The 27,155-nt window shown below is 36.1% G+C and overlaps 2 protein-coding genes and 1 long non-coding RNA gene across 6 annotated transcripts; all 3 read left to right on the top strand.

Annotated features, from left to right (window-relative positions):
* Nucleotides 1-879: 879 nt before the first annotated feature.
* Nucleotides 880-6,339, top strand: LOC132603376 (uncharacterized). The gene is made up of 4 exons (XM_060316405.1): nucleotides 880-1,004; nucleotides 1,241-1,300; nucleotides 1,833-1,895; nucleotides 1,984-6,339. Exon 4 carries the CDS (start codon nucleotides 2,001-2,003, stop codon nucleotides 2,664-2,666), a length of 666 nt encoding a protein of 221 aa, XP_060172388.1. The 5' UTR covers nucleotides 880-1,004; nucleotides 1,241-1,300; nucleotides 1,833-1,895; nucleotides 1,984-2,000; the 3' UTR covers nucleotides 2,667-6,339.
* Nucleotides 2,868-4,579, top strand: LOC132601451 (uncharacterized). The gene is made up of 2 exons (XM_060314531.1): nucleotides 2,868-2,912; nucleotides 2,963-4,579. Exons 1-2 carry the CDS (start codon nucleotides 2,868-2,870, stop codon nucleotides 4,577-4,579), a joined length of 1,662 nt encoding a protein of 553 aa, XP_060170514.1.
* A 3,701-nt stretch (nucleotides 6,340-10,040) lies between the features above and the next one.
* LOC132603377 (uncharacterized) lies at nucleotides 10,041-15,910 on the top strand. Of its 4 annotated transcripts, none has more exons than XR_009568189.1 (6): nucleotides 10,041-10,066; nucleotides 10,169-10,694; nucleotides 10,780-10,826; nucleotides 11,078-11,170; nucleotides 12,623-12,689; nucleotides 12,766-15,910. It is a non-coding gene; the product is annotated as an uncharacterized LOC132603377 (long non-coding RNA). The 4 variants fall into 4 exon arrangements; XR_009568188.1 differs by having other exon boundaries at nucleotides 12,623-13,381; nucleotides 14,166-15,910; XR_009568190.1 differs by having other exon boundaries at nucleotides 10,054-10,066; nucleotides 10,169-10,291; nucleotides 10,375-10,694; nucleotides 12,623-15,910.
* Nucleotides 15,911-27,155: the final 11,245 nt, after the last annotated feature.

Genomic DNA, 27,155 nt, shown 5'->3' with positions numbered 1-27,155 from the left:
GCTGCTTTAGATAAACTAAGTTAAATGGGTCCAATTATTTTTTTGAGCTTATTTTAAGCATAAAATGACTTTAAGCTGGCCAGCCAAACACTCAAAAAAGCTGAAAACAGCTTATAAGCCAACTTATAAGCCAATCCAAACGGGCTCCTACTCACGTTCTCAATTCACAAAATTAGAGTTTTTAATCAAAATTGTCGCGAAGGTCTATTTTTGTTCTTTAATTTTAAATATTTAACTATCTAATAAGCATGAGTCCCTTGGACGACCAAGGGTAATTCGGTAAATGTGGTTTTGATCCTCAAGGGTATTTTTGATATTCTACAACACACTCCAACAATCTGGAATGATCCATATTTAAAAAAAAAATGGGGTGGTTTTGGAGAATGCACCGATGGTACAAACACACAACACACAATTGTAGACCCATTTGCTTCTTTTATATTTTACATTCCTTCTGGACGGTTCTTTTTCAGAAAAGTACTCCTCTCTGAGACAAGAAAAAGGTGACCTTCTTCTTTCATAATCTTTTCTTCCTTTTGTTTGCTTAGATTCTTAATTCTTCTTTCTTTGTTTATCTCTCCTGTGTTTTATTTCTTTTTCCTCTTTCCTTTTTGCTACGTTTTTTGTGGTTTTCACAGGTGATTTTAGGTTTCCTAGCTGCAAAAAGGGAGGGGGAATGGATATTTCTTTGCGTCTTTTAAATTTTTTTTTAATCATATATGTGTTTCATAGCAAAATTTACAGGTTTGATCTACTTTGATTTTCATTAAGTTGCTCTTTCTGCTGCATGTGTTCGCTATGGCTTGAGATAAACAGTGGGACCTAATTTGCAGCATTTGGAACTTGCTAATTTAGTTTTTATTCTCCTGTTTGAAAATTAATTTTTGGCGTTCTTCTAAGGTTTTCTAAGTATGCAGATTCTATCATCATCTTCACTCTCTACTATTCTTTCTCATATCTCTGCCAAGAAATTGAAACAGAGAGTCAATTTGTTTTCTCGGGAGGTCGGTCTATTTGTTCTTTCATTTTTTTCTTTTTTGGTTTTACTGTTTTGGGGTGTCATTTTTCTTTTATTCTTGCTGCTCTGTTTGGTTGTGGATTTTAAGCATTTGACGTTGTTTTCCTTTTATTGCACTTCTATTTTCCGGTGGTACTGACAATTATCGGAGTTTCTAATGGTTTGGTTTCAGTAGAATGTTTGTTCTAGAAAATTAATTATCTACCACTTTGGCTTTCGCAGGATTTTCAAAGTCAAATTTCCTCAAGCGAAGAAAGCAAGAAAACGCTCTGACTGATAGGGGTAAATTCTCGATTTCTTTTGTCCTATATGTTTAGTTATAATGCTAAATGCTTGCGCTTTTCATTCTATATTATGGTAAATTGACATCTGTGCTTTAACATCAAATTAAACATTAGGATTGCGAAAATTCCAGTTTTAACAAAAGAACTCTATTAAACACTTGACATCAGATGTCTGACAAAAATAGTGAAAGAAACCTTAGACGTCGTATTGCTTATCGAGCAATGCCAGCTGAACAAAAGGAAGCTCTGCTGGAACGCCGTCGTGCAGCCTATTCTACAAGAAGGCGTCGTCTTTCTGAAAATTCTTCTACTAGCCATTCCATGTAGATTGATTCTTCCCCTGAACCTCCAAACTTGATTCCATTGCCGACTACTACCTTCATTAGAGCCGGACTTTCTACTCCTCCTGCCAAGGAACAACCAACTCAATGTACCAGTGTGTATGAAATAGGTTAGCGTAAATTAACTTTAAGAATTTAAAGTTGCAGCTAGATAGTTATTCACTATAGTTGATATGTTAATCCTTGCAGGATCGACATCCGGAACATGTAATGACCGTTCTAGCTTACGCCAATCACTACCAACTGTTAGAGGTCTTTTTTTAATCATAATCATATTGTTACATTACTTATCCCATTTTCCTAGGTTTGACTCTTACTAAACTACACTAGAATTCTGCAGGACATAGGTCAACACTGATGGGTTGTTGGAATATCAAAGAACTACCTTGTAGTCCTTCAATTTTAAAGAAAGTTCCAAACTGCAAATTTTGTAAAGCCAAGAGATTTCAATATGAACCTCCTAACTTCTATTGCAGTAAAGGTTCAGTGAAATTAGTTTCTCACCAGTTGCCTTCGAAGTTAAAAAGCCTTTACTTGGGTGTCACTGATGAATCCAATCATTTCCGTACTTATGTAAGAACATATAATAACATGTTTGCATTTACTTCACTAGGAGTAAAGTACAATAAGGAGTTAGCAACCAAAACTCAAGGTATCTATACCTTTAAAGTTCAAGGACAAATGTACCATTTTATAAACAACCTCATTCCCTCCAATAATGAAGCAAGAAACCTACAGCTTTATTTTTATGACAAGGAGGACGATATAGTTAATAAAATGGCCTTTTCAGAAAATTTGAACAGATTAGTTATTGCAAAGTTGATAGACATTCTAAAAGTTAATCCATACTTTATGTTTCTAAAATCTTTAACGGGTATTCCAAACCTGCCCAATTTCTATATTGCACTTAAATGTGATTCTGCCTTGGACCAACGAACATACAATTTACCCAGTGTCTCAGAAGTTGCAGCTATATGGGTTGACGATGACTCTAACAATGCTATCTCATCACCGCATATTTGAATTTACACTGTGATAGTAGCCAGTTGGTACGCTATCATTATGGTTGTTATGACCCATTACAATACCCTTTATTGTTTCCTTACGGAGAAAATGGGTGGCACTGCGGCATCCAAAAAATTGTAGAAAAATGTAGCTCTTCGAGGAATCATTCTTCCCACAATCAAGAGCAACTTCCTTCTGTCTCTAACTGGTGCTCAATTGATGGACTTCTTAACATCGAAGAAGAAATCTTACAGAAAGGAAGACGTGAGAAAAACAATGTGTCATGTCGTGAATATTACTGCTATAAACTTCAGATTAGAGACAATGAAGATAATGGAACTTTACATTCTGGAAGGTTATTCCAGCAATATTCTGTAGATGAATTTATAAAAGTGGAAACACAAAGATTGGACTTTTTGTTATTCAATCAAGATTTGTTTAGGCTTGAAGTATTGGCAGGTCTTAGGGATCTTCTAAGGCAAGGAGAAAGAGACACTTCAAAAATTGGCATAAAAACATTCCTTCCTGCTAGCTTTACTGGAGTTCCAAGAGACATGCGGCGTCGATATATGGACGCTATTGCATTAGTGCAACACTTTAGTAAACCTGATATCTTCCTAACAATGACATGCAATTCTTCATGGCCAGAAATAGAAGATCTCTTACTACCTACTGATGAAGTCCAAAACAGACCAGATTTAGTAAGCCGTACATTTAAAGCAAAGGTAGAAGAACTAAAGTCAGACATCGTTAAAAAAGGTATATTTGGAAAAGTGGCAGCTTTTAAGTACACTATAGAATTCCAAAAACGAGGTCTCCCACATGCTCATTTCCTTATCATACTTTCTGATGAATACAAATTATTAACACCTGAAGCTTATGATAAAGTTATTTGTGCTAAAATACCAAACCCTGACACAAATCATTATTTACATTCATTGGTTATTAAGCATATGATGCATGGACCTTGCGGAAGTTTAAATCCTAAAAGCCCATGCATGATAAAGACAGGACACTGTAAATTTAAATATCCCAAAAGTTATGCCCCTGAAACATGTAAAGGTAAGAATTCTTACCCAATTTACAGAAGGCAAGATACCGGAAATTTTTTCAAGGTTAGAACTCAATATCTCGACAATTCATGGGTTGTTCCTTACAATCCATATCTATTAAGCAAGTTCAATTGTCACATAAATGTTGAAATTTGCTCGGATGTTAAAGTTGTCAAATATATCTATAAATACATTTGTAAGGGGCATGATAAAATTGCTTTCCATGTACATAGTAATGATTCTGATGTAGAAATAGACGAAATAAGAGACTATCGATCAGCTAGATGGGTTTCACCACTAGAAGCTATGTGGCGTTTGTTCGCCTTTCCTATTAGTGAAATGAATCCAGCAGTCTACCATCTTCAGCTTCATCTTAAGGAACAACAATATGTTTCCTTTAAGACAACTGCAGCTCTAAACTCAGTCTTAAATAATCCTACAACTGCAAAAACAATGTTAACGGAATTCTTTTCAATGAATGCAACAAATGCGGTTGCAAATGAACTTAACTTACTATACAAAGAATTACCCCAATACTTTGTCTGGTCAACAAGCGATAGAATGTGGACACGAAGAATACAAGGCAATATTATTGGTCGTATTGTCACTTGTCATCCAAAAGAAGGAGAAAGATACTATCTTCGACTATTGTTGATGAACATAAGAGGACCAAAATCCTACGAAGATCTTAGAACTGTTAATGGAAGATGTTGTAGCACATTCCGAGAAGCTGCTGGAAAAAGAGGCTTGATAACTTGTGACAACAACTTAATTGAATGTATGTCAGAAGCTACTAATTACCAAATGCTATACAGTTTGACACGTTTATTTGCAACACTATTAGTTTATTGTAACCCTGCTAATCCGAAAGGATTATGAGAAAGATTTGAATCTTCTATGTCTGAAGATTTTACAACTACACCAAACATACAAACAAACAACATTCGTTATTTAGTCCTAAATCAGATTAACGATTTTTTACATTCAATGGGACGTGATATTAATGAATTTAAACTTATATCAGAAAAAATCTCACCTTCCACCTCTTTTACTGGAATTCAAGAGGCTAGAGACATCCACTTGGAAAGAAACATAGTTGTGACTGAGGAGGATTTATTGCTATACAAAATATTGAATAAAGAGCAACAAACAGCATATCATACAATCCTTAATAGGATATTTTCGAATGGAACAGGCGCTTTTTTTATTGATGGTCCTGGAGGAACTGGAAAAACCTTTTTATATCGTGCTTTACTAGCTACTGTACGATCTAAAGGATTTATAGCATTAGCAACAGCAACTTCTGGTGTTGCAGCTTCCATCCTCCTAGGAGGACGAACTGCTCACTCACGTTTTAAACTTCCTATTGACACAAATAAAAGTCATAGTTGTAATATTAGTAAACAAAGTTCACTTGCATCTTTAATTCGAGATGCAAAGCTAATAGTATGGGACGAAGTATCTATGGCAAAAAAAAAAGCTTGTTGAGACTTTTGACTTACTTTTGAGAGATATTATGGACTCGAATACACTCTTTGGTGGAAAGGTAGTTGTTTTCGGTGGTGACTTTAGACAAACTTTGCCAGTTGTACAGAGCGGGGAAAGAGAGGACTTTATTCATGAATGTCTATTAAACTCAAACATCTGGGATCTTCTAGAAAAATACCGACTGTCAAAAAATATGCGTGCCAGAATTGATCCTACATTCTGTGAGTATTTACTGAGAATTGGAGATGGCAGGGAAAAGGTTAATGAACATAATAAAATTGAAATTCCAGAATCTTTTCTCATTCCATTTACAAACGTAAAAGAATCATTGAACATCTTGTTCAAAACTATTCATCCCAATGTAAACACACTCATCCACGATACATCCTCTGTGACATCTCGCGTTATCCTAACAACCAAAAATGATTGTGTAGATGAAATTAATCAAATGTTCATAGATCAATTTCCAAACACTATTGTGACATTTGTTAGAATTGACGAAACTCTAGAGCCAAAAGATCAAAGCCAATATGAAGATTTTTTGCATACTTTAAATCCTTCTGGTTTACCTCCATATAAGTTAGTTCTAAAACAAAATTGCCCTGTTATCCTACTGCGCAATTTGAACCCTTCTGAAGGTTTATGCAACGGCACCCGCCTAATTTGTACTAATTTCAAAAATCACGTTATTAGTGCCAAATTTGCAAGCGGTGACTTTAAAGGCAAACATGTTTTTATTCCTCGCATACCATTATTATCATCACAAGATGAAAAATTACCTATTCCATTTAAAAGAACACAATTTCCGATTAGACTGTGTTTTGCTATGACTATAAATAAAGCTCAAGGTCAAACATTAGACTTTGTTGGAATTTATTTACGTGAACCTGTATTTTCACACGGTCAACTTTACGTTGCTTTGTCACGAGCAAAAAGTTCTGATTGTGTAAAGCTGTTAATTCGCCAACCTCGATGACCATTCTACTTACAATATATTATATAGTGAAATTATCAAAAAAGCTTTCTCTTAAACTGTTTGATTGATTATATATGTAATAACAACTTAAGAATCTGTAAGTTATCAGTCTGATTTTATGTTTTCTATTTAGTATTCCTCCATTTATCCCGCTAACTTACTGAAACACTGTTCCTTCATTATTTTTCAGCTTCAGCAAAAAATGGCACAAAAACTGGGTATACATGTAATAACTCCAGACACAGCTGACTGGACTTGTAAGATACAAGTTGTTGATATATGTGGACCAGGTGAAAGTAATGTAAAAAAGATAAAATATCTGAACATGATTGTTCAAGATGAGCAGGTGCATCTTTACTTTTCCAAATAATTTACATTTTCTTACTGTACCAACTAATGAATATGTTCTGTCTTACATCTTTCAACTATATACTTACACTTTGAACGCATATGTCTTGCACAAATTTCTACAGGAAGATCAAATAAAAGCAATTTTTTTATGGAGATGACATCCCCATTTATCAGAGCCTGATGAAACTTTATCATACCTACTGGATAACGGGTGCACGCATACAACTACCAAATCTGAAATATGAAAGTCCATTGCATGCATTTGAATGGGTTCTCTATAAAAAGACCATCATTGATCCAATTGAAAAGAATGCTGAAGATGTGTTACCACCTCCAACAAAGCTTAATGTTACCTCCTTCTTAGATATTAAGGATCAGGCCTTCCGAGATATCAATAATACTCTGACTAAAAAAGAATTCAGTACGACTGTTTTATTCTTTTACTCACTGAATTTTACTCTAATATAAACTACCAATTTATCACTTCAAATCTTCATTTACTGACTTAAAAACCTCTTGTCAACAGACATACTTGCAATTGTTGTCAATTGTTCCCCACCAAGATATGTTGCGAGTGTCGAGAAAAGATTGCAAGAGCTCATTGTTATTGATACCCTGTAAGTGTTTTCATCTAACTTTAGGCTTTTTCATAGTTTCTTTTATTCTTACTATTTTACGCTACAAAAGAGACACTACAAATACTGCCCATTTTGCCATCAACAGTAACCAAAGTTTCAAGTTCACAATATGTGAAGAACCACTTATAGAAAATGAAGGTAGCAAACTCCTGAGGCAATTCCAAGAATATCCTATAATTCTTGCAAGACGTATTGGGGCATCCAAATTTGAAGGTGAGCTATAATAAACAACACTTCCTATATTTTTTAATATTTCAACTGCCAATAGTTGATTCTTGATTTAATATGAATTTTTAGCAATTATTTTTCCTCACTTTTTAAAATTTTCCATATCTATTCATTACATTTAACCTTCAACTTTTGGTTAATCGAATGTATCTCTCTCATTCATCTTTGCTGAAATTTATTGGAGTATGCATAAGTGGTCATTTTGTGACTTGCTGCAATTTCTATTTGGCTACATAAATTTGGTGATTTTATATAGAATAGCATTTATATTTAAACTTCTGAATTTAAGCACTTCTTAAAATTATGTTATGCTTAGCTATTAAGTCTTTTTTGTGATTTACAACGCAATAACTCTATAACACACTGTGCTATATACGATGAGGTATTTTCTCTTTTGTGAGTTTATCCACTAAGATTAGGACAAACAAAACAAGGATGATTTAGCATGATTCATGGGGAATGTGTATGGTACCTATGACATGTTATAATTTTGTACTTTTCTTTGTTTATAACTCACTGCAAATTAGTGATAATGGTAGATGACATCTGTCCACAAAATTGCTCTTTGGGCATAACAAAGAAACCAATTCATAACATATTTGAATTCCACAGCCTCAAAACTATATTTTTCATATTCCAGTTATTTTAGTTTGTCTCAGTTGTGTATGGAATTTGAGGATTCTTTTGTATTCTTTTGTATTCTTTGAATTTGCTCACGCATGCCAATTTTAATCTTTCCCCTTTGTTTCTGCAATTTTTTAATTGCGGTTGTCTATTAATATTATTTTGTTCTTTTGTTTCATCTTGATTACAGTTTCTGCTCATTGTTGTGGTCTGTATGTTCGTGTGTTTGTTTATATATGAGCATAATTAACTAAATTTGTTTAGCTCGAAGATTCCAAAGAAATGAGGTCAGCTGTCATTTAAGTGGTTGTGCCCAAGTGAACAGTCAAATAAAATTAGTTTCAACTGAACCAGTATCTCAGTATACCAGTACTCATAATTCTATAGGCTGTGCAAATTTGCCTTTTGGAGTTGCTTTTCATATTTTAGACACTTATGCTTGATTAGGTTATTTCAAATGTAGAAACTAGAGCTGGAACTACAGAGAAGCAGGAGAGAGACTTATTATCAGCAGTAACTTTTTACATATCTTAGCTTGAAAATAGAGTGTTAGATGGAAGCTCTACACCATTTCTGAAAATATGTGTTTCTTTCAACGTTTATTCATTTTTGGATTTCTTACGAAGGTTTTCTGTTTCATTTAATTGTGTATGGTCTAAACTTTCAGTCTGTAGGTAAATTTTTGCTACATTCTCTTCCTTTTTCATTTAATTTCTTTTGGTTTCTTTTTGTTAGAGAGATGTGAAGGATGAAGAATTCAAAGTGAGCAATAAATTTCTATTGCCGTAGGTTTTATTGTGGTTACAAAAACATCATCTTGAACCTCAACCCTTGCAACCACAATACTACAGTCATTGGATCAAAATATGTGAAAACAATGAGGAGAGGGGTTCTCTCAGTTGTATGCATTGACCAGAGAAGATTTAGTCACATAAATAAACTTAGATGCTCACCCTATTTTAGATCCACTGACTCATGGGATTTCCTTCAACGATACGCTAAACTTGTGTGTCGAAAATGCAGTTATATCGGTATTCCTTATATAGAGAATAGTAGTACAAGACCTGCGGCTTCTCTTTCCAGGAATATTACTGTGCCACAACTAATTACGATGCACTGTCACCTTATAAAGCTAATTATGACATCAAGATGTAATATACATTGAGGTTGTTAACTCTGTTGCTTCTATTTGAAGGAAGTCATTATGCACCAGCATTCCTTTATCAGTTGTATCAATGAGTTTCTAATTTTTTCCACTACAAAGAACCAGCAAAATGGATATTATTTGCCTTTCCTCTTATTTTCCAACCATGCATATGTTAATTTACGGTAACAGACAATAGATTTGAAGTGGTGAGAAAGTTACACCGATTTGTAAGTATCATTATAAACCCTATCTGTCACTATGTTGGAGCTTACTCTCATGGTATTGAATTTTTGTTTTAATAGATAGTGACATTTTAATTAATAATGTCTACAACAATATAATTGACTGGAAATAGAATTAACTTCATCAACATGTAATGTAATTGATGCAGGTATATCATTGACAACAAAGTTTAGCACAACAATACAGATTGATCCACCTTATCCACAGTGTCAACAACTACAAGCATGGTATTACATTACTTCTCTCTATATTCTACCTATTTTCCTATTAGAATTAATATTCTAAATAGTTAAGCTTTTTGTTCTGCACAGGGTCGCACAGAACAAAGAAACCCTTATCTCTTTCACTATGCGGAGTACATCCAGATCTGGATCTCTCATCTCTGTTTCAATGAATGAAGAAGTAGTGCCAATTGCAAACATTGAATCCCAGCAAGACGTTAGTACATTGTTTTATTCATAGTTTCATATTAGAGTCTATTATGACAATCATTAGTCTCATCTCCTAATACAGGGACAGGCATTCAACATTGAAGCAAAAATATCCTTGCCAAATAGCCTCAGCTCTTTCTGTGTTTTGAATTGTTCAAGCTGTGGACAAGAAGTACGCAGTACGACCAAGAGAAAAATTCACTGCATGAATTGTAATAAGTAGAGTATGTTGGTTCCCAGGTACTTTTGGATTTATTTTCATAGACATTTTTACACCGTCTGCAAAAATCTTTTTACTCTCAACAACAAATAATAATTTTTTTTATACATATAATACTATAGGTGTCGATTTGAAGTGAATCTCAAAGATGCCTCTAGCTCGACAACTGGGATGATTATGGAAAAAGAAGGAGAAAAACTATTATCTCTTACTGCAGCAGAGATTTACGAAAGAGCTTCAGCTGAGTTACAATTTGTAAAAAAACAATTTATACATAATCACCTCCTAAATAAACTTTAAAAAAATTAAACGAATTTTTTTCCCCTAGAATGACAACCTGCCTGTGGAAGATTTCCAAAGCAAATTTGACCAGAAGGTGTTCAGAATTCAAGTGAAGAAAGCATTTGGCCGTGCTTCATCGACATCATCTTCAAAATTGTATATCCAGTCATACATTGAAAATGAAAGCATTATTCATTCTCTCCCAGCACCAGCCACAACATCAATCAATATCAGCGAAAGCAGTAAAAGGAAAAAAGAACATGTATCTTCCCATGATACAAAAACAAACCTGCCAACCGAACAAGGTGAATCAGTCAAGATGAAACAGAAACTGGGGCCAACAACTCCAGTGAAAAGGAAATGAAGGTCACCAACACATTTCTTCTTCTCAATCTTTCTATAAATATATATCACAACTTTCAATAACAACTATCATCTTCCTTTTACACAGGTTAACCAACTAATTTTGCAACCACTATTGGCTTTCATGGAACAAAGGTAATTACAACGAAAATTCATATCATTTATCACTTAGATGTTTCACCTACTTCATCTCAAGTATTTTGGTTTAAAGTTGCGATCTTTGTTTGGTAATCTTTAGGAAATTTACTTTTTCATTTACTTCCCTTAATTTATGCTCAGCATCTAGACACTGATATTGGTCATCCTTTATATTTAGCTGATTGCTTAATTTTCCCCTCTTCACAACAACTACTACTCACTAAATTTTTTTAAATACATATCAACAGTTGTTTTGCAGGAAAATGAAGTATTGACTATAACTTACTCAATTTTTGGCTTGTACATATATTTCCAGTGACTTCTATAGTCATGGAATAAAGGTCAGTCTCTGCTATGTTGCTTTCTAACATCATATCTGTTTGTAAATTAATCTGTTAGCTACAGATCTATCATTTTTTTTGCCCTGCTGATTTAACTGTGTAGTATACAAATTACTCACTATGTTGTACTACCTTTGATGTTGAATCAAAGCCCTCTGACAATTGAAAACATATACTATCCCATAGCCTTGAAACCACTTCATTATTCCCAATCTATACCTATAAGTCCATAACTCTTTTTTTTGTTTTTTATGCTTATCAGTTATGGACTGAGATTAATGGTTTGGAAAGCCTCAATGCCTCTCTCTCTCCCCCCGTTTTTCTTTCACTAGAAATGGATGTCCTGTATATTTCATGTTATATTGATAGATGTGTGTACTATATGAACAAATTAAACGTAAAGATTACCCGTGTTTAAATTTTAATTAAGAAACTTCATGAAACACTTGAAGAATAGATGTCTAACAATAAAGAAAGATAGACAGAACAACAAAAGAATGATCCTGGTACCAAAATAGTGTGAAAAATCTTGGCAGCAAGAATAAAATAAATACCAAAGAAATCATACAGAAATAAACGAAATCACACCCCAAAACAGCAAACTGGAAAAAAAGGCAGCACCTCTAGGACGAGGTCAAGAAGAATATACTGCGAGAATATCTCATCTCTCTGAAAATTCTACTGCCAGCCATTCAATTCAGCCATGTTCTTCCTCTGAACCCAAAAGCCTATTCCAGGACACGCTGCTATTTTCGTTCGCACATACTTTTGTGCGAACGAAACAGTGTTGGAAAAGAAAACTGAAACAGTTTCCTTTCTTCTTTCTCTTGTCTTTTTCATTAGTTAGTGTTCTTTTTTTTTTAATGCATATTATCATTTTATATGATTTATTCTTTTTTTCCTTATTTTTGGAATAGGTTGTCAATAGCAGTTAAATAAATGTTATAGTCTCATTAACAAGAGCCCAGGACCAAAAAAATACACCTCTGTTAACATTAATTTCATTCATAGCTTGTACATGGAAATAAACTATGGTCTGCTTGGTAACTTGTAAGCAATACAGTTCTTGCACCAACAAAAAAGACATGTAAATGTGTGAATAACACAATTAACACTGATACCATGAATGAAATACCATTTACCCTATCAAAAATCACTAGAAACTTGTCAAACTCCAATGTCCAATCAATTGTGACTAAAAACGTTCCTTTCATTTTTCCTTTTTTTCACATTTTAACACACTGAAATGTAATTATTGTATTGCTGTCAGTGATGAAATCTGCTAATGCATTACATTGTGTGCCTATGAATCTTCCAACACATTTATCCACGAAAAACAAAGCATTATGTATGAAGAGATTGTTTACATTGATAGCTACTAAAAATATAAGTTATCTTTCCAATTAGATGTGTGGGAACATGATCAAGTATTTGAATATGTTTTAACTATAGGAAGCACCAGCTGTTGTTAAATCCTACTATGACAAAAGAATTGTAGGATGTCCAGAAAATGAAAACAGTAAGTCCATCTCTGTTACAGATTTTTTCCTTTAGCCAGTTCACTTAATCTTCTAAGTTGTTTTCTAATTTAACAGAAGATCAGCATCACGTTGTTTGTGTTATATCCCGTAATTTGCGTGTTCGGATAATTCGAGATGATTGCGGGAAGTTAAGGGCAAGGCTATATTTTTTACCTTGTTTAGCACACAAGTTGTTCATGAAAGTTTTGATGTGGAAATATTAAGAAAGGCTAGGGGCAAAAAGGAAAATTCGCAAGATGGCTCATAGAAAAATGGAGGAAGGCCAAGGGCAAATTTGGAATTTGGAAAATAAATTTTCATGAATTGCAAAAAAAAAAAAAAAAAAGATGGGCTTGCACTAAATGGGCCAAGTGGCCGGCCAAGGTGGTGGGCTTTAGCCCACATGGATTAATTTTACATATGCATAAAAGATGACTTAAAGGTCACATTTCTCATCTTTATCCATAGAGGGTTCAAGAAACTTGGAGAGGAAAGAAAGGAGAAGGCCATTTCGGCCATGGCTTACCAAACAAGCTTTGAAAAAATCTTGATAAAAAAAAATAATATTTTCTTCTAGCTTTTCTACTAATTGGAAGGTCCTCTTTAACATGGAGAAATTGTTGGAGTAAGCAAAATATTCGTTGTGCGAGTTGTGGACTCTAGCCGAGAAAGAAGATGAGTGGGAAAAAAGGTATGTGTTCAATCTCCTTTTACATGTATTATGGATGATTATGTGTGTTGTAGTACGTAAAAGTGGATGAAAATCATGAAATATGGATGTTATGTTGGTGGCCGAATAGAGGTGTGTTGGTAAGAAGTGATGAATTGATTTTATTTAGTATATTGATTGTTGTTGTTGTGGATTTCATGATGAAAATAAAGGTTTGACGACTTGAAATGAAGTTGTAGTTGTTTGTGGGTTGTTGTAGAAGTTAATGCAATTTTAATATGGTTTCTTGTAATTATGAGAATGAAGTTGTTAATGTGTAGATTGTCGGTGTAGTTCATGAATTTGGACAAAAAGAAAATATGTTGTCATTGTTCTTGTTGACTTTGGAAGGTTTCGGGTGAAGTGGTATGTTGGTCGGATTGTTTGAAGTGTTCTTGAATCATGTTAGAATGATTTCGGATTAATACTTGAATGTGAAATAATTGATGTTAGCTTGACTATGTGTTGTTGAATTGAATATAAAAGGAATGCCGTCGAATTGTGTAAAAGGATTGCTAGTGTTAGAATGCATTTGAATTAATTGTTGAAGTTGGAGATATGATTGTTCGTATTGTTGTTGATAATTTGGCCGAGTTGAATTCTCGGATTTGTTGTTGATAAATTGGCCGAGTTAGATTTTCGGGGATGGTGTATTTACAGGGGGAATGCTGCCGAAATTTCGGCAGATTATGAATGAATTTATTTGGAAGACTAAGGCAAGTGTGTGACAATGTGTTTAATGATTGTGTAATCTTCTTGAATGTAGACTAGCGATAGCAAGCTTGGACAGATAAGCGTAGCTAATAGGACGTGGAACAGGTATGTAAAGCTTACTTTTTCTTTCTTTTGGCATGCCCTAGAGCTAAGTAAGCTATGATACTTATCTTGGGGTGACTCTATTCTTGATTCCGAGCTTGTTAATGATCCTTATTCACTTTTTGATATGCGTATATTTAGTATGGTCGAGCTTATTATATGAAGAATAACAAGAAGAGTATAAAGAGTTCCTGTTTTATTTATAAGAGATCTGTAAGTAGTAATGTCCCTAATTTTCGTAGATGGTTTCGGATTGTCTTGGAAATGCTCGTAGAAGTTTCTATAACGAATAACGTTCATAGATTTCATAAGCGAACTCGGATTGCGTTAGAAACGTTCATGGGGGGTTCTATAATGAATAATGTCCATAATGATATTTGAAAGGTACTTGGTATGATTGTTGTTTTAATTTTTCAAAAATAACTTCTGAAACGTTCGTAGAAGGTTCTGTACTTCAAACGCTCATAACTTTCTTATTCTAAGTCGGATTGACCCGAAACCTGTTTCTGAGTCTTCAGGCGTCGGTAAGTATATTTATCCATCGAATCTTAAAAGTTGATTTACATGCATTTAGTTTCCTACTACTCTGCTCGTGCATATGGTTGTTAACTTTCTTATACTAACTCGGATTTACTTGAAACGTGTTTGTGGCTTATTAATGATTTCAAGAAAATTAGTTTTGTACTAAAGGAAACATAAACTTGACTTTCAAAACCACTCCGAATGGGGTGTGGGATTTTACTATTAAGATTTTCAAAACCACTCCGAAGGAGGTGCGAGATTTTACTATTTAGATTTTCAAAATCACTCCGAAGGGGGTGCGAGGTTGTACTATTTCATTCCATATACGACTCATGTTTACATTCCATGGCATCGTTATTATTATGTCGGGACCGACATGCCCGAAGGGGCCAGGGTAGTATTATGTCGGAACCGGCATGCCCGAAGGGGCCATTATTATTATTATGTCGGGATCGGCATGCCCGATGGGGCCAGGGTAGTATTATGTCGGAACCGGCATGCCCAAAGGGGCCATCATTATTATTATGTCGGGACCGGCATGCCCGATGGGGCTAGGGTAGTATTATGTCGGAACCGGCATGCCCGAAGGGGCCATCATTGTTACTATGCCGGAAGCGGCCATCCGAAGGGACCATTATGATACTATTTTCTCATAGTGTATGCTAGAATTTGGGTATGCTGTGTTTATATTAGGTATGCTAGAATTTGTGTAAGGCACTACGTGGCACGGTTCAAAATGTTATTCCAGGTAGCTCCCGGGTTGTCTCTAAACTGGTTACTGTAACGCTTTCCTGTGTTTATGATTCAGTGATGCTTTACATATTCAGTACATATTCCGTACTGACCCCCTTTCTTCGGGAGCTGCGTTTCATGCCACGTAGGTGTATACAGATGAGTGGAAGGCATTGGCTATAGGATGTTCCCAGGATACCAGCTGAATTGGCGAGCTCCATCTCAGTTCGGAGTATTGCCGAGTCAAGTACTTATGTCATGGTATTTTGTATATGTTAGAGACTTTGCAGACAGTGTCCTGTGGATAGGGCGTCGAGAAGTGCGAATCATTTATAGATGTTAAAAGAGTATGTATTTTTAGATGATTTCAGTTGATTTGAAGTACGTAATTAATTGAAAGTTTTCATAATATGTATAAAGACAATGATCTTTATTTGGAAAAGTTTCATGTTTTTAAAAGTTTTTGATAAGGCGAATGTTTAAGGGTTCGCTCGACTCTGAAGAGAGTCGGGTGCCCATCATGCCCTGTCAAGATGAGGGTGTGACAGTTTGGTTCTGGCTAGAGAAGGGCAAGCCACATGAATGCCCAGTATGCACACAGTATTTTGTGGTAGGTACAGAATTTCTGTATTCTTGGATCATATTATCAAGTTCTAGACTAAAGGAATTGGTAGAAATATGAGTTCATACTCCTTGCTGTTCTTTATGTGAAAGACAATGACATACACCCACCACCACAACCCCCACCCTCAATTTTTTAGAGCAGAGGGTGGAGAGAAAAGGGACATCCCAATTTTTCTGCCAAGTTCTTAACTAATTTTAACTTTCTTCTCTATCAACATTTGTTCTATCCTTTGTACCAATAAACAAAGTAAGAGTCATTAAACTTTCTTTATGTTTATAGTATTACTTTGCTATCTACTGGATTATGTAAGTTTATTCCTTCAATTTCTTCGCAAGTCATGAAAGTTCCCAGGTCATGAAAGAGTTTTATCTTTCAAGAGCATACTTATGTTCAACTACCAGAATTCAGATTTCAGCCCAACCTCATACAAATGTTGGAGCACCTACAATCTTTATACTTTTGTCTTTCCTGCAAACTACTCCTGTAACTTTGTTCCACAAATGAATGTAATATACAATGAACCATGTTATGTTAATATTTAGTTTAATCATCTCTCCTTTATTTGTATCTCGGTAGTAACTAACGCCTGTGCCTTGCACGGGCACAAACCATCTAGTATAACAATAATGAGCATGTTTAATCTTTAAATTTGCTTAATTGAACACTTTTGGTCCAACTAATACAATGGATTTAAAAATTAACTATGATTACCGAAAAGTAATTGAAAAATAGAAAGGAAGAAGTTGTTACACCTCAAAAAATTTCGCGTCGTCTGCATCGTAAGTAAAGTAACGTAAGATCGAGAGGTCATGGAACCCTTAAAAAGTTAAGGAAGACTTTTAACAAGTGCTAAGCAAGTGTCTAAAGGTTTCGAAATCAAGCGAATCAAAGGAATTGAGTGTATCGAAACTTTGGGATAACTTGACAGAATTCCGGACAGGATTTTTGTTCCAACTTGTGGGAGGTGTATCTCCTAGAATATGAGGAGTTATGGAACGTATAACCTATGTAAATTGAAGTTCATTGAGTTAAGTTTTCAACGCAATAAACCGTTCGTTGAGACGACATCCGAGTAGGAAGTTATGAGCGTTTCAAGACAGACTACTTGAGCAGTGCATTTGGACGGTTCGGGGTAACTCGACGGTGCAACTCGACGACTCGTCAAGCAACTCGACGGTCCGTCGAGGTTGCCGTCGATTTGAGGCGGTGGAACCGATCTATGGGGGTATAAAAACCCCATCCCAGCTCATTTTCATCATTATACAACTCTTCAACACCTTTATATACCTCTGTATACTTCTTTTAAGATGTTTTACCCACTAGATCATTAGTCACTCCAATTTATACGCTAATTAGCTCGGGAAGCTTGTGGAAAAATCATAGTATTGTAATTAGTTGTGGAACAAAACAAGGGAGGCGAGACCACGAGTTCGAAGCTAGCAAGGATCAATCCAAGCTTAGTAGGGTAAGTTTTCCCTTTACATCTATGAAATTAAGTTGATTCAAGGTTATATTCACTGAATTATGATGTATATAGTCGAATTGAGTAAAAGACAGAACAACCCTAAATTGAATGTTATTGATTGAGTAACATAGATATGGGATTGAGCTTGGCATTGCATGTGTTGAGTTGTTTTTCGTTGTAACCTTGGGGACGTAGTAGAAACAGATGAATTGCTGCCCAAATTCTCGTAACCCGAATCACCCTTCAATATGCAACTCATATACGTTGATATATAAACATTATAGGTTATAACTAAGGACATATCTTTCAATATAGCTTCGGGAAAGGAGCGAGCATCGGAATAAGGATTCGTTCAAGGTGACGGCTCGACAAGTAAGGTATGTAAGGTGTTTGCTACTCCTCTTTCCTTGGCACGAATCTAAATTTAGCGTACCAATGCATATACCCGAATGATTCTACTCCATTCATGTATCACTTTTTACAGATGTTCTTTATTCAATTACTTACTTGTTTCTCCAATCAGTTTGATATACTTCTCTAATGATTCTTGAAATATCATCATATTGATCATCATTAAGTTATTTCTTTGGATTCGATATGAATTTCATAATTCATTCGGAGGTTACCAACCTTACGTCACTCCGAAAAGCCCGATAATAGTTCATTGGCTCCTCATGCATTTTATATATATATATATATATATATATATATATATATATATATATATATATATATATTGCACTATTTTACTACACCATGCCGCGCTATAGTCGGCCGGGCCGACACATAGATGTGCACACCACTGCAGTGGGCATGTTATGATGTTACCCCGGACGCGGGATGATGATGATATGATAATGATAATATGATGATGTACTATATGTATATAGTTGCATATGATTTTTAAACTCATGCATTGCATATTGCACGTCCTCAGATGGCTCAGGTTACTTCTATCCTTTTATATTTATGTCTTACCTACGTTATTATTTTCTGCCTTACATACTCAGTACTTTTATCCGTACTGATGTCCCATCCTGTGGGACGCTGCATTTCGTGTTGCATGTCCTGACAGACAGAACGGAGGACCTTTTCAGTAGGACTATCAGCTTTAGTGGGTCTTCAGCAAGTGCCATTGTACCGGGCTTGCACTTTTTGGTATATGCTACGTTCACATTGTTAGGTATATCTATCTTTTGGGTATGATGAGGCCCTGTCCCGTCCAGTATGTCATGTATATGTATTCCTAGAGGCTCATAGATAGTATGATGTATGTAGATGCATGTACGGCCTCGTCGGCCTTCGTTCGATTGTGATGCTCTTGTGGCAGCCTCGTCGGCATATATATATATATATATACATATGATCATGCATATGTCTTCCGTTGTATTGGGTCTTTTCTGCGTGCAGGTGTCTTTCTATGTTACAGTGAGATCAGATTACAAGCCAGGATAGCTGTACTGAGATCATGTCAGTATACGTCAGGTAGTTCTCGGTCGATAGGGTAGGGTGCCTGTCATGCCCCTCATTTGGGTGTGACAGAAGTAGGTCAACTTTCTGACTGAATTTGAATTTAAGAGTTTGAATCATGGTTATCGTTTAAAGCTAGTCGAACTTCAAAATTTTGAACAAAACACTATCAAATCAACTACAAATAATGTTGAATTGAGTTCGACAAAAAATTTCAATGTGTTTTCATAAAAGAAATCTTTAATTTAGTTTAATAACTCAAAATTAATCAAACCCACTTTGAGCTTTCGAGTAGTTCGTCAAAAAAAGCTTCTGATCTATTTCTTTAATAAGATTTTACATCAACCAAATAAGGAATTTTCATAAACAGACCCTCAAACTTTGTCTCAGTTGGCAAGTATTTCCTCAAATTTTGTGAGTGCACAAGTTGGCACCTCAACTTGTTTAAATTTTAACACGTAAACATAAATGCTGACGTGACACATAAAATTTGAAAGTGTCTAGATAACCATTTTGTAAGGTAGAGTGTTCAACTGACAAAATGAAGACAAGTTGAGATGCCTACTTATCCACACCTAAAGTTGGAGGGCATACTTGCCAGCTGAGGTGTTACACCTTGAAAATTTTCGTGTTGTTTGCATTGTAAGTAAACTACCGTAATCCCGGGGAGGTCATGGAATCCTTAAGGTTAAAGAGGACTTCTAACAAGTGCTAAACAAAAGTCTAAAGGTTTCAGAATCAAGCGAATCAAAGAAATTAAGTTTGTCAAAAAAATTAGAAAAACTTGGCAGAATGTTAGACAGGATTTTTGGTCCAACTTGAGAGAGGCATATCTCCTAGAATATGAAGAGTTATGGAATGTATAACCTATGAAATTCAAGTTCAGCGAGTCTTCTTTCCAACGCAACTGACAGATCGCAATTCTGAGAAGTACGGGGTAAAGTACGAGTTGAAAGAACGGGACGTACTTTGAAGTACGACACACACTTTTTGGCCACACCTTGCCCGAAATTTCCAAAAACCTGGAAATCGGTGGAGATTTCCTATAAATTGATTTCCACGACCTTGGGTCATCATTTTTCACCAAAAAGAGATCCTACTAGACCCCCTAAGCTCTCCCAATCACTTCTAATCATCTCTAATCATCTTAAACCTTTTCAAGAGAAGGTCAAACACTAAACCCTTAACTAATTCCTAGAAAGTGATTGTTCTTGGCTCTACTTGGAGTTGTTGAGAGCTTGGTCTTGAAACAAGTTGTGAGTTCAAATTCTTCAAATACAAGGTATGTTCTTTATCTTATCTCTTATGTTGAGTTGATTTGATGGTTTAGCAAGTTTTAAAAAGTGAAAATAGTATGGAGGAAAGTCATAAAGTGTTGCCTTGTAGTTGTTGAGTTCATGGAATGTGTGAGCATGTTGTGGTTGTATTGTTGAGCTAATTTCCATGCATATGAATAGTATTTAATGTTGTTGGTGTGTTGATGAGATTACATTCCTTGATTGGGAAGAAAGGAAGTGTATATTGTTATTGTATATTGGTATACTTTGGGTTGTTTGGTGTATATTCTTTGTATGGGCAGTGAAAGGAGTATTTAAGGACTTTTGTAAGCTGCTTGTTGTTATTGTGGGTTGTTGTATATGTTGAGGTGATTGGAGAGTAAGGGGAAATGCTGCCCATTTTAATTTAGAATCAAGTTGTCGTTGATGTACATGATTTATTAGCGCCATCTAAGTTTATATATGTATTCCTTGTTATAGGATTGGTGTGCTAGTTGTAAGTACCTCGATTGTTGGATCGCTTGGACGACTTGAGGTATGTTAAGGCTATCCCGTTCTTTCTTTTTGGCATGATCTTTGTGAACCGAATGTACACGTAACGTTAATCCATAATGACTCTACTCCTAGAGTTAGGAATGATCCATTTGATTCATGCTCCATATTGCTATCTTCAGAAAGTCTTGCTTAGATCCAGTTTGGTTTTTTTAGAGTCACTCGTACTCCTATCAAGTCTATGCATTGCATTGTATTTATATATATACATATGCATATGCAGACGCGAAACCCCTCAGGCGCTATATGTGCGTATATTATGTATTATATATGTACATATGTATGGGGTATGGGGGAATGTGACGACGTTAAATACGCACTACTACCTGATCAGTAGTCATATGATGATACAATGATGATGATGATGCCGACCGATACGATACGTGGGATGTCCACAGTGGCTTGACAGGCGTTATATACGCATATATATATATATGTATGACCTCATGCATGCATGAACATTATTTATGCATATCATTAGCCCTCAAAGGAAGCTCAGATGCATAGTATTTATGCATATCATTAGCCTTCAAAGGCAATTCAGATGCACAGGTTTATTCTCTCTCATGTTTCATGTTACTCTCATGTCTCTATTATGTTGTCTTTCATGCCTTACATACTCAGTACATTATCCTTACTGACGTCCTTTATTTGTGGATGCTGTAGTCATGCCCGCAGTTAAACAGGGAGACGGTTCAGGCATTTAGGCTGACTTCTCAACGAATGTACAGAAGCACTCCATTTGTTCCAGAGTTGCAGTCTAGTTGGTATGATTCTTTTGTGTACAGATGGGTATGGCCTGTTGTCACGACCTGGCTAGGGGCCATGACGGGTACCCGGGACTAACCACCGAGCACCACCTATTCTATTACTCATCATACACATTAAGCGTTCTTTTATCAAATTCATACTCAAATCATAGAAAAATCATTTTTCGTTGGTAACATAATTACTTTATATATGCATAAGCCCTTCGGCTATTAAAATAATATATACATATACAATAGTAATATCGTGAGACCATACTACCCACACATGCGTATCTACGAGCCTCTACTAGAGTGCTAGACATAGGGACGGGACAGGACCCCGTCGTGCCCAAAATATACACATATACACAAAAGATTAATCAAAGGCACCTTCGGAACAATGGAGTGCTCTCAAGTCAGCTAATCGCTCCTACGAGTCTGGATCACCTCCTTGTCTTCCTGTGGGCATGAACACAGCGTCCAAAGAAAACGGACGTCAGTACGAACATTGTACTGAGTATGAGAGGCATAAGTAACAATAATACGTCAATGAGATAAAGGAAACATCAAATAAGGAACAACATGTAACTGACTGTCAATTATAAAAGAAATAATGCATAATGGCTTACTTCATAATCACCATCATATCATGTATGCATGTATGTATAAACTGCCCGACCATATAGGTACGGTGTGATAATCATTAGCATGTGTCCATGTCACGACCCGTCTAAGGGGTCGCGACGAGCGCCCGGTGCTAGCCCACCCGAGCACCCCCTTGGCTTACTCTTATGATTACATCTAGGTGAGCCACATAATTAAACACGTAATTCTATTCATTCATCATACTAGTCCCATTGGACAACAATGCCTTTACATTATCATTGGCATCTATGCCACACCAATGTACATGAGCCGACAAGGCTATCAAAATGATATACAAATTATAGGCCGGCAAGGCCAGACATATCTAACGATATACACGTGTCTATGAGCCTCTAAGGAGAATATAACATATCACATAAGCGGGACAGGACCCCGCTATGCCCGTAATTATGTACACAAAAGAATAAGTACCCAAAAGTTATGGCTCCGAATGAAATGGAGCTCTGCTATGTAGTCTCTGAGAATGTGACTATGGATCGAGCCTGTCTCCCTGTGCACCTGCGGGCATGACGCAGCATCCACAAACAAAAGAACGTCAGTACGAAGAATGTACCGAGTATGTAAAGCATAATCAATATCAATATAGAAGCATAATGAACAACATGAGAAATAGCACAAGATGGGAGATGGTAATATCATCGTCATAGGCATTTACCTACCTTTCATAGGAACTTTCTATTTCTAATGCGTATTCGTGTACATACATCCATAACCGTATCCGTATCCATTTACGTATCCTTATTCACATTCATATCATGTACATACTCTCATTCGTAATCGTATCATATTCGTATTACTTCACATATCTACATCATATACATCATCATATCATATACATAGCATTTACATAGCATACCCGACCATGGAGGATCAGTGTTTCATACATACTTGGCCAACCAAGGCTCAAGGTTACACATACCTGGCCCTACCAAGGCTTCAGGGTTACATCTACCTAGCCCTACTAAGGCGTCAGGGTTATTCGTACCATCTGCAGAGGTGTGCGCGCATTACGTAATCATATACATACTTATTTACATATCCTACCTGGCCTCATAGGCTTGGGGTTCCATAATAGTCATACATAGATACATATACATAGTAGCTCATAATCATCTTTACTATATTCATTACTATCATCATCGTCATCGTTATCATCATCGCTATTACCATTATAGTCGTCATCAATATCATTGTCACTATTATCGTCATTCATCTCATCTACCTTAATAGGCCTACTCGTCATACGAGGAACTTAGTACAATCGTAACATATCGATAATCATAAGCTTAGTAGCTTTGAAGATAGAGGCATTTGGAGAATATCATAAGCTCGTAGAAGATTTAGATGATTGGCCAAAGAACCATGCCTTATGAAAGAAGGGTTAGCCTTACATACCTTTTCCGTTCAATTATTCTACACTTGCTCGTTCTCCTCCAATGCTAGCATTTCTACCTTCATTAAAGTCATACTATCATTAGAATCGATAGCTAGCATATATGACTAAAACTAGAGAAAATCGGCCAGCATCTCCTTTATTTATACGACATTCCTCCATAACGTATATCAGCTCCCAAACGTCAATAACACATTCACAATACTATAACAATAGTCGTTATTCATCCACATTATCCACATTTCTTAATTTACCTTCAATCACCCATATCCATGGTCATATCACACGACTACGTCCATTCATATACATTGCTCATCTCATGTTCTCAACATCATTCATAACATATTTACATCACAATACATCAAGAATCATAACTCAATTCAAGCTATTTCTTAAAATGGCACTATTCCACATTCATGACCCATTTTCTATACCCTTCTACAACTCACGTATTTCAACTCTCAAATACCTTAAACAACATATAAATACCATAAATCTTACCTTAGATGTCGTATGAACAAGCCTTAGTTGATAATACTCCACTTGAGCAAAACCCTAGTTCATCTCCATTGAGATTTCTTGACTTGAATGATCTTTGATGGGTTTTCTTACACTTGATTCACTTGGTTTATGTTGTTGATCACTAATAATCCTTGAATTCTTGTGGAATAAATGTAGAGAGAGGTTTTAGAGAGAAGGGGTGTCATGTAGAAGTGAAATGAAATAAGACTTGGTCCCTTTATTTAATGATCCAAAATCTGCCCGACCGTATATACAGACCAACATACGATCCGTATAATTTATACGGGCCGTATGTATGGCCGTATATTTGGTCCAGAAACTTTTGCCTTTCTGGGATGATTATACGGTCCCAAACATACGGACCGTATAATTTATACGGCCAGTATGTTTGGCCGTATAACCCCCAGTGGTTTCGAAGTTCGTTTCGTCAATTTGTTTGATCTCCAATCCTTATGGAACCTTCTTAACACTTGTTCAACACTTCCATACCAATCTAAGGGATGTTATCACTCTTCTCCAAGACATCATTAAAGCCTTGTTAACTCACTACTCATATTTCCTTCCCGATACCTATTGTATGGCTTGCCTTCTCTTAGCCAACTTTCTCGTCTAACATCGGATGCCTTTGAAATCTCTCTTAGGCCATCAAATGTCATTTCTTACTCATGGAAATATCGTATACTCGTACTCCTCACTAGTTCACTCACTTGTGCAACAACGGAAGATTTTTCGAGGTGTAACAGTCCAGGCCTCCCGCGTCCGGGGTACCGTCTCATGCCGCCCACCAGTGGTGTCTGCCCATGGCATCTAGACATGGTGTATACGCTGCCCGCCTTAGCGGTGTCTGCCCGGCCATATAGGCGCGGCGTAATGTCATCAACATGTACTCATCATAATGCATGCATAGAAACTCAAAGACAGCTATACTTTATCGAGGTGACAGTGAACCCCCGATTCCATTATGGAGCAGTTATAAGCATTCTGCCTCACCTTAAAGAAAATAGTATATAAGGTGAGTGTATACAATAAACGACATCGTTAACTTTGAAGTAACATCATATCATGAACTCTAGAATCTTTATACTTAAGCTCATCATCATCATTATTGGGCTCATAATGTATCTCTTATCTCATGTGGCTACTCGCGAACATAGACTCTTATTTTTCCGCATAGACTCTTAGTTTTCCGGGATGTAGGAGATTCATGGAGAAGAAGGAAAAATCATGCCATAGGATTCATGCCTTAGAAAGAATGGACTAGCCTCACATACCTTTTTCGTTCAACTAATCTATCGCTTGCTTGATCTCCTTCAATGCCCACGTGTCTACCTTCAAGAGAATTCGCATTAACATTAGCTAATTGGTTACTTAAACGTGGTTACTAAAGCTAAAGAAAATTGAGCAGCATTTCCTTTGTTTATACAACTTTCCCCATATTCCATATCAACTCCCAAACATCGATAACATTCATAATATCATTATCATAATACAACGTTGCATTCATTCTCATCTAATGTTTCTCTCATACTCCTAACATCATTCATAACGTAATTACAATCACCACATATCGATATTCATGATTCATATTAATCTACTATTCACAATTGCCACTAATCTCATCTTTTGTAACCCATTTTCCATCTTCGTCCATAATCCAAGTGTTTCAACTTTTCAATACTTTAAACAACATGGAATAATCATAAAACTCACCTTTGAATGCGTAGGAACGGGTTTTGGTTGACAATGCTTCACTTGAAGAAAACCCTAGCTTTAGCTTCCAAAGGATTTCTAACTTCCATAACCCTAGAAAGCTTCCATATGCTTGATTTCCCTTGAATATTGGTGTTTGATCTTTGGTTTCCCTTGATTTTTATGTTGAAGATGTGTATGCAATATTCTAGAAGCTTGGAGAGAAGTGGAGAAGTGGAAAAGAATGAGAAAATAAAGTGGGAACATGCATTTATAGTTGTAACTTAATCAGTCCGTCGGGACTTATACGGACCACTTATACGGTCCGTATAACATTATACGGTCCATATAAGTGTCCGTGGTTCACCACCATGGAAAACATTGTTGCTGTTGGGTTATACGGACCATTATACGGTCCGTATAAAATTCCACGGTCCGTATAATGTGGTCGTGTAACTCACAATTTTTCCGAAGTTGTCCTCGTCGTTTCGTTTGATCTCCAATCCTTACACAACCTTCTTAACACTTGTTTAGTACTTCATTAATGATCTAAAAATCCCTATAACTCTACCATGTTGCATTAACACACATCCTAACCCAACACCGGAAGCATCACAGTACACAACATAACCATCTGGCCCTTCTGGAAGTGTTAAGACTGGGGCTGAGGTTAATCTGTCCTTCAACTCTTGGAAACTGCATTCGCAAGCATCATTCCATTGAAATTTAACTGACTTTTGGATTAGCTTCGTCAATAGGGCTGAAATAGAGGAAACCCCTCTACGAAACTTCTATAGTAACCTGCCAATCCCAAAAAAATACGAACTTCTGTAGGCGTCGTAGGCCTTGGACAAGTCTTCATAGCTTCAATTTTCTGAGTATCAACTCGAACACCATTATCTGAAATAACATGGCCCAGGAATGTCACAGAATTCAACCAAAACTCGCACTTTGAAAATTTTGCATACAATTCTCGGGTTCGAAGAATTCCAAGAACAATACGTAAATGATCTGCATGTTCTGATTCTGTGCGAGAGTATACCAGAATATCATCAATGAACACTATTACAAATAAATCCAAGAGTGGACTGAATATATTATTCATCAAATTCATGAACACTGCCGGAGCATTGGTCAACCCAAACGACATCACCCAGAATTCATAATGGCCATATCTCGTTCTGAAAGCTGTTTTAGGAATATCTTCTTTTCTAACTCTCACTTGATGATAACCCGACCTCAAGTTTATTTTAGAAAACCACTTGGAACCCTGTAGTT

Source organism: Lycium barbarum, chromosome 7 (genome assembly GCF_019175385.1).
Source record: "Lycium barbarum isolate Lr01 chromosome 7, ASM1917538v2, whole genome shotgun sequence".
In the NCBI taxonomy this organism is placed as follows: Eukaryota; Viridiplantae; Streptophyta; class Magnoliopsida; order Solanales; family Solanaceae; genus Lycium; species Lycium barbarum.
The sequence above is the reverse complement of the archived record's forward strand: the minus strand, read 5'-3'. Positions and strand labels throughout refer to the sequence as shown.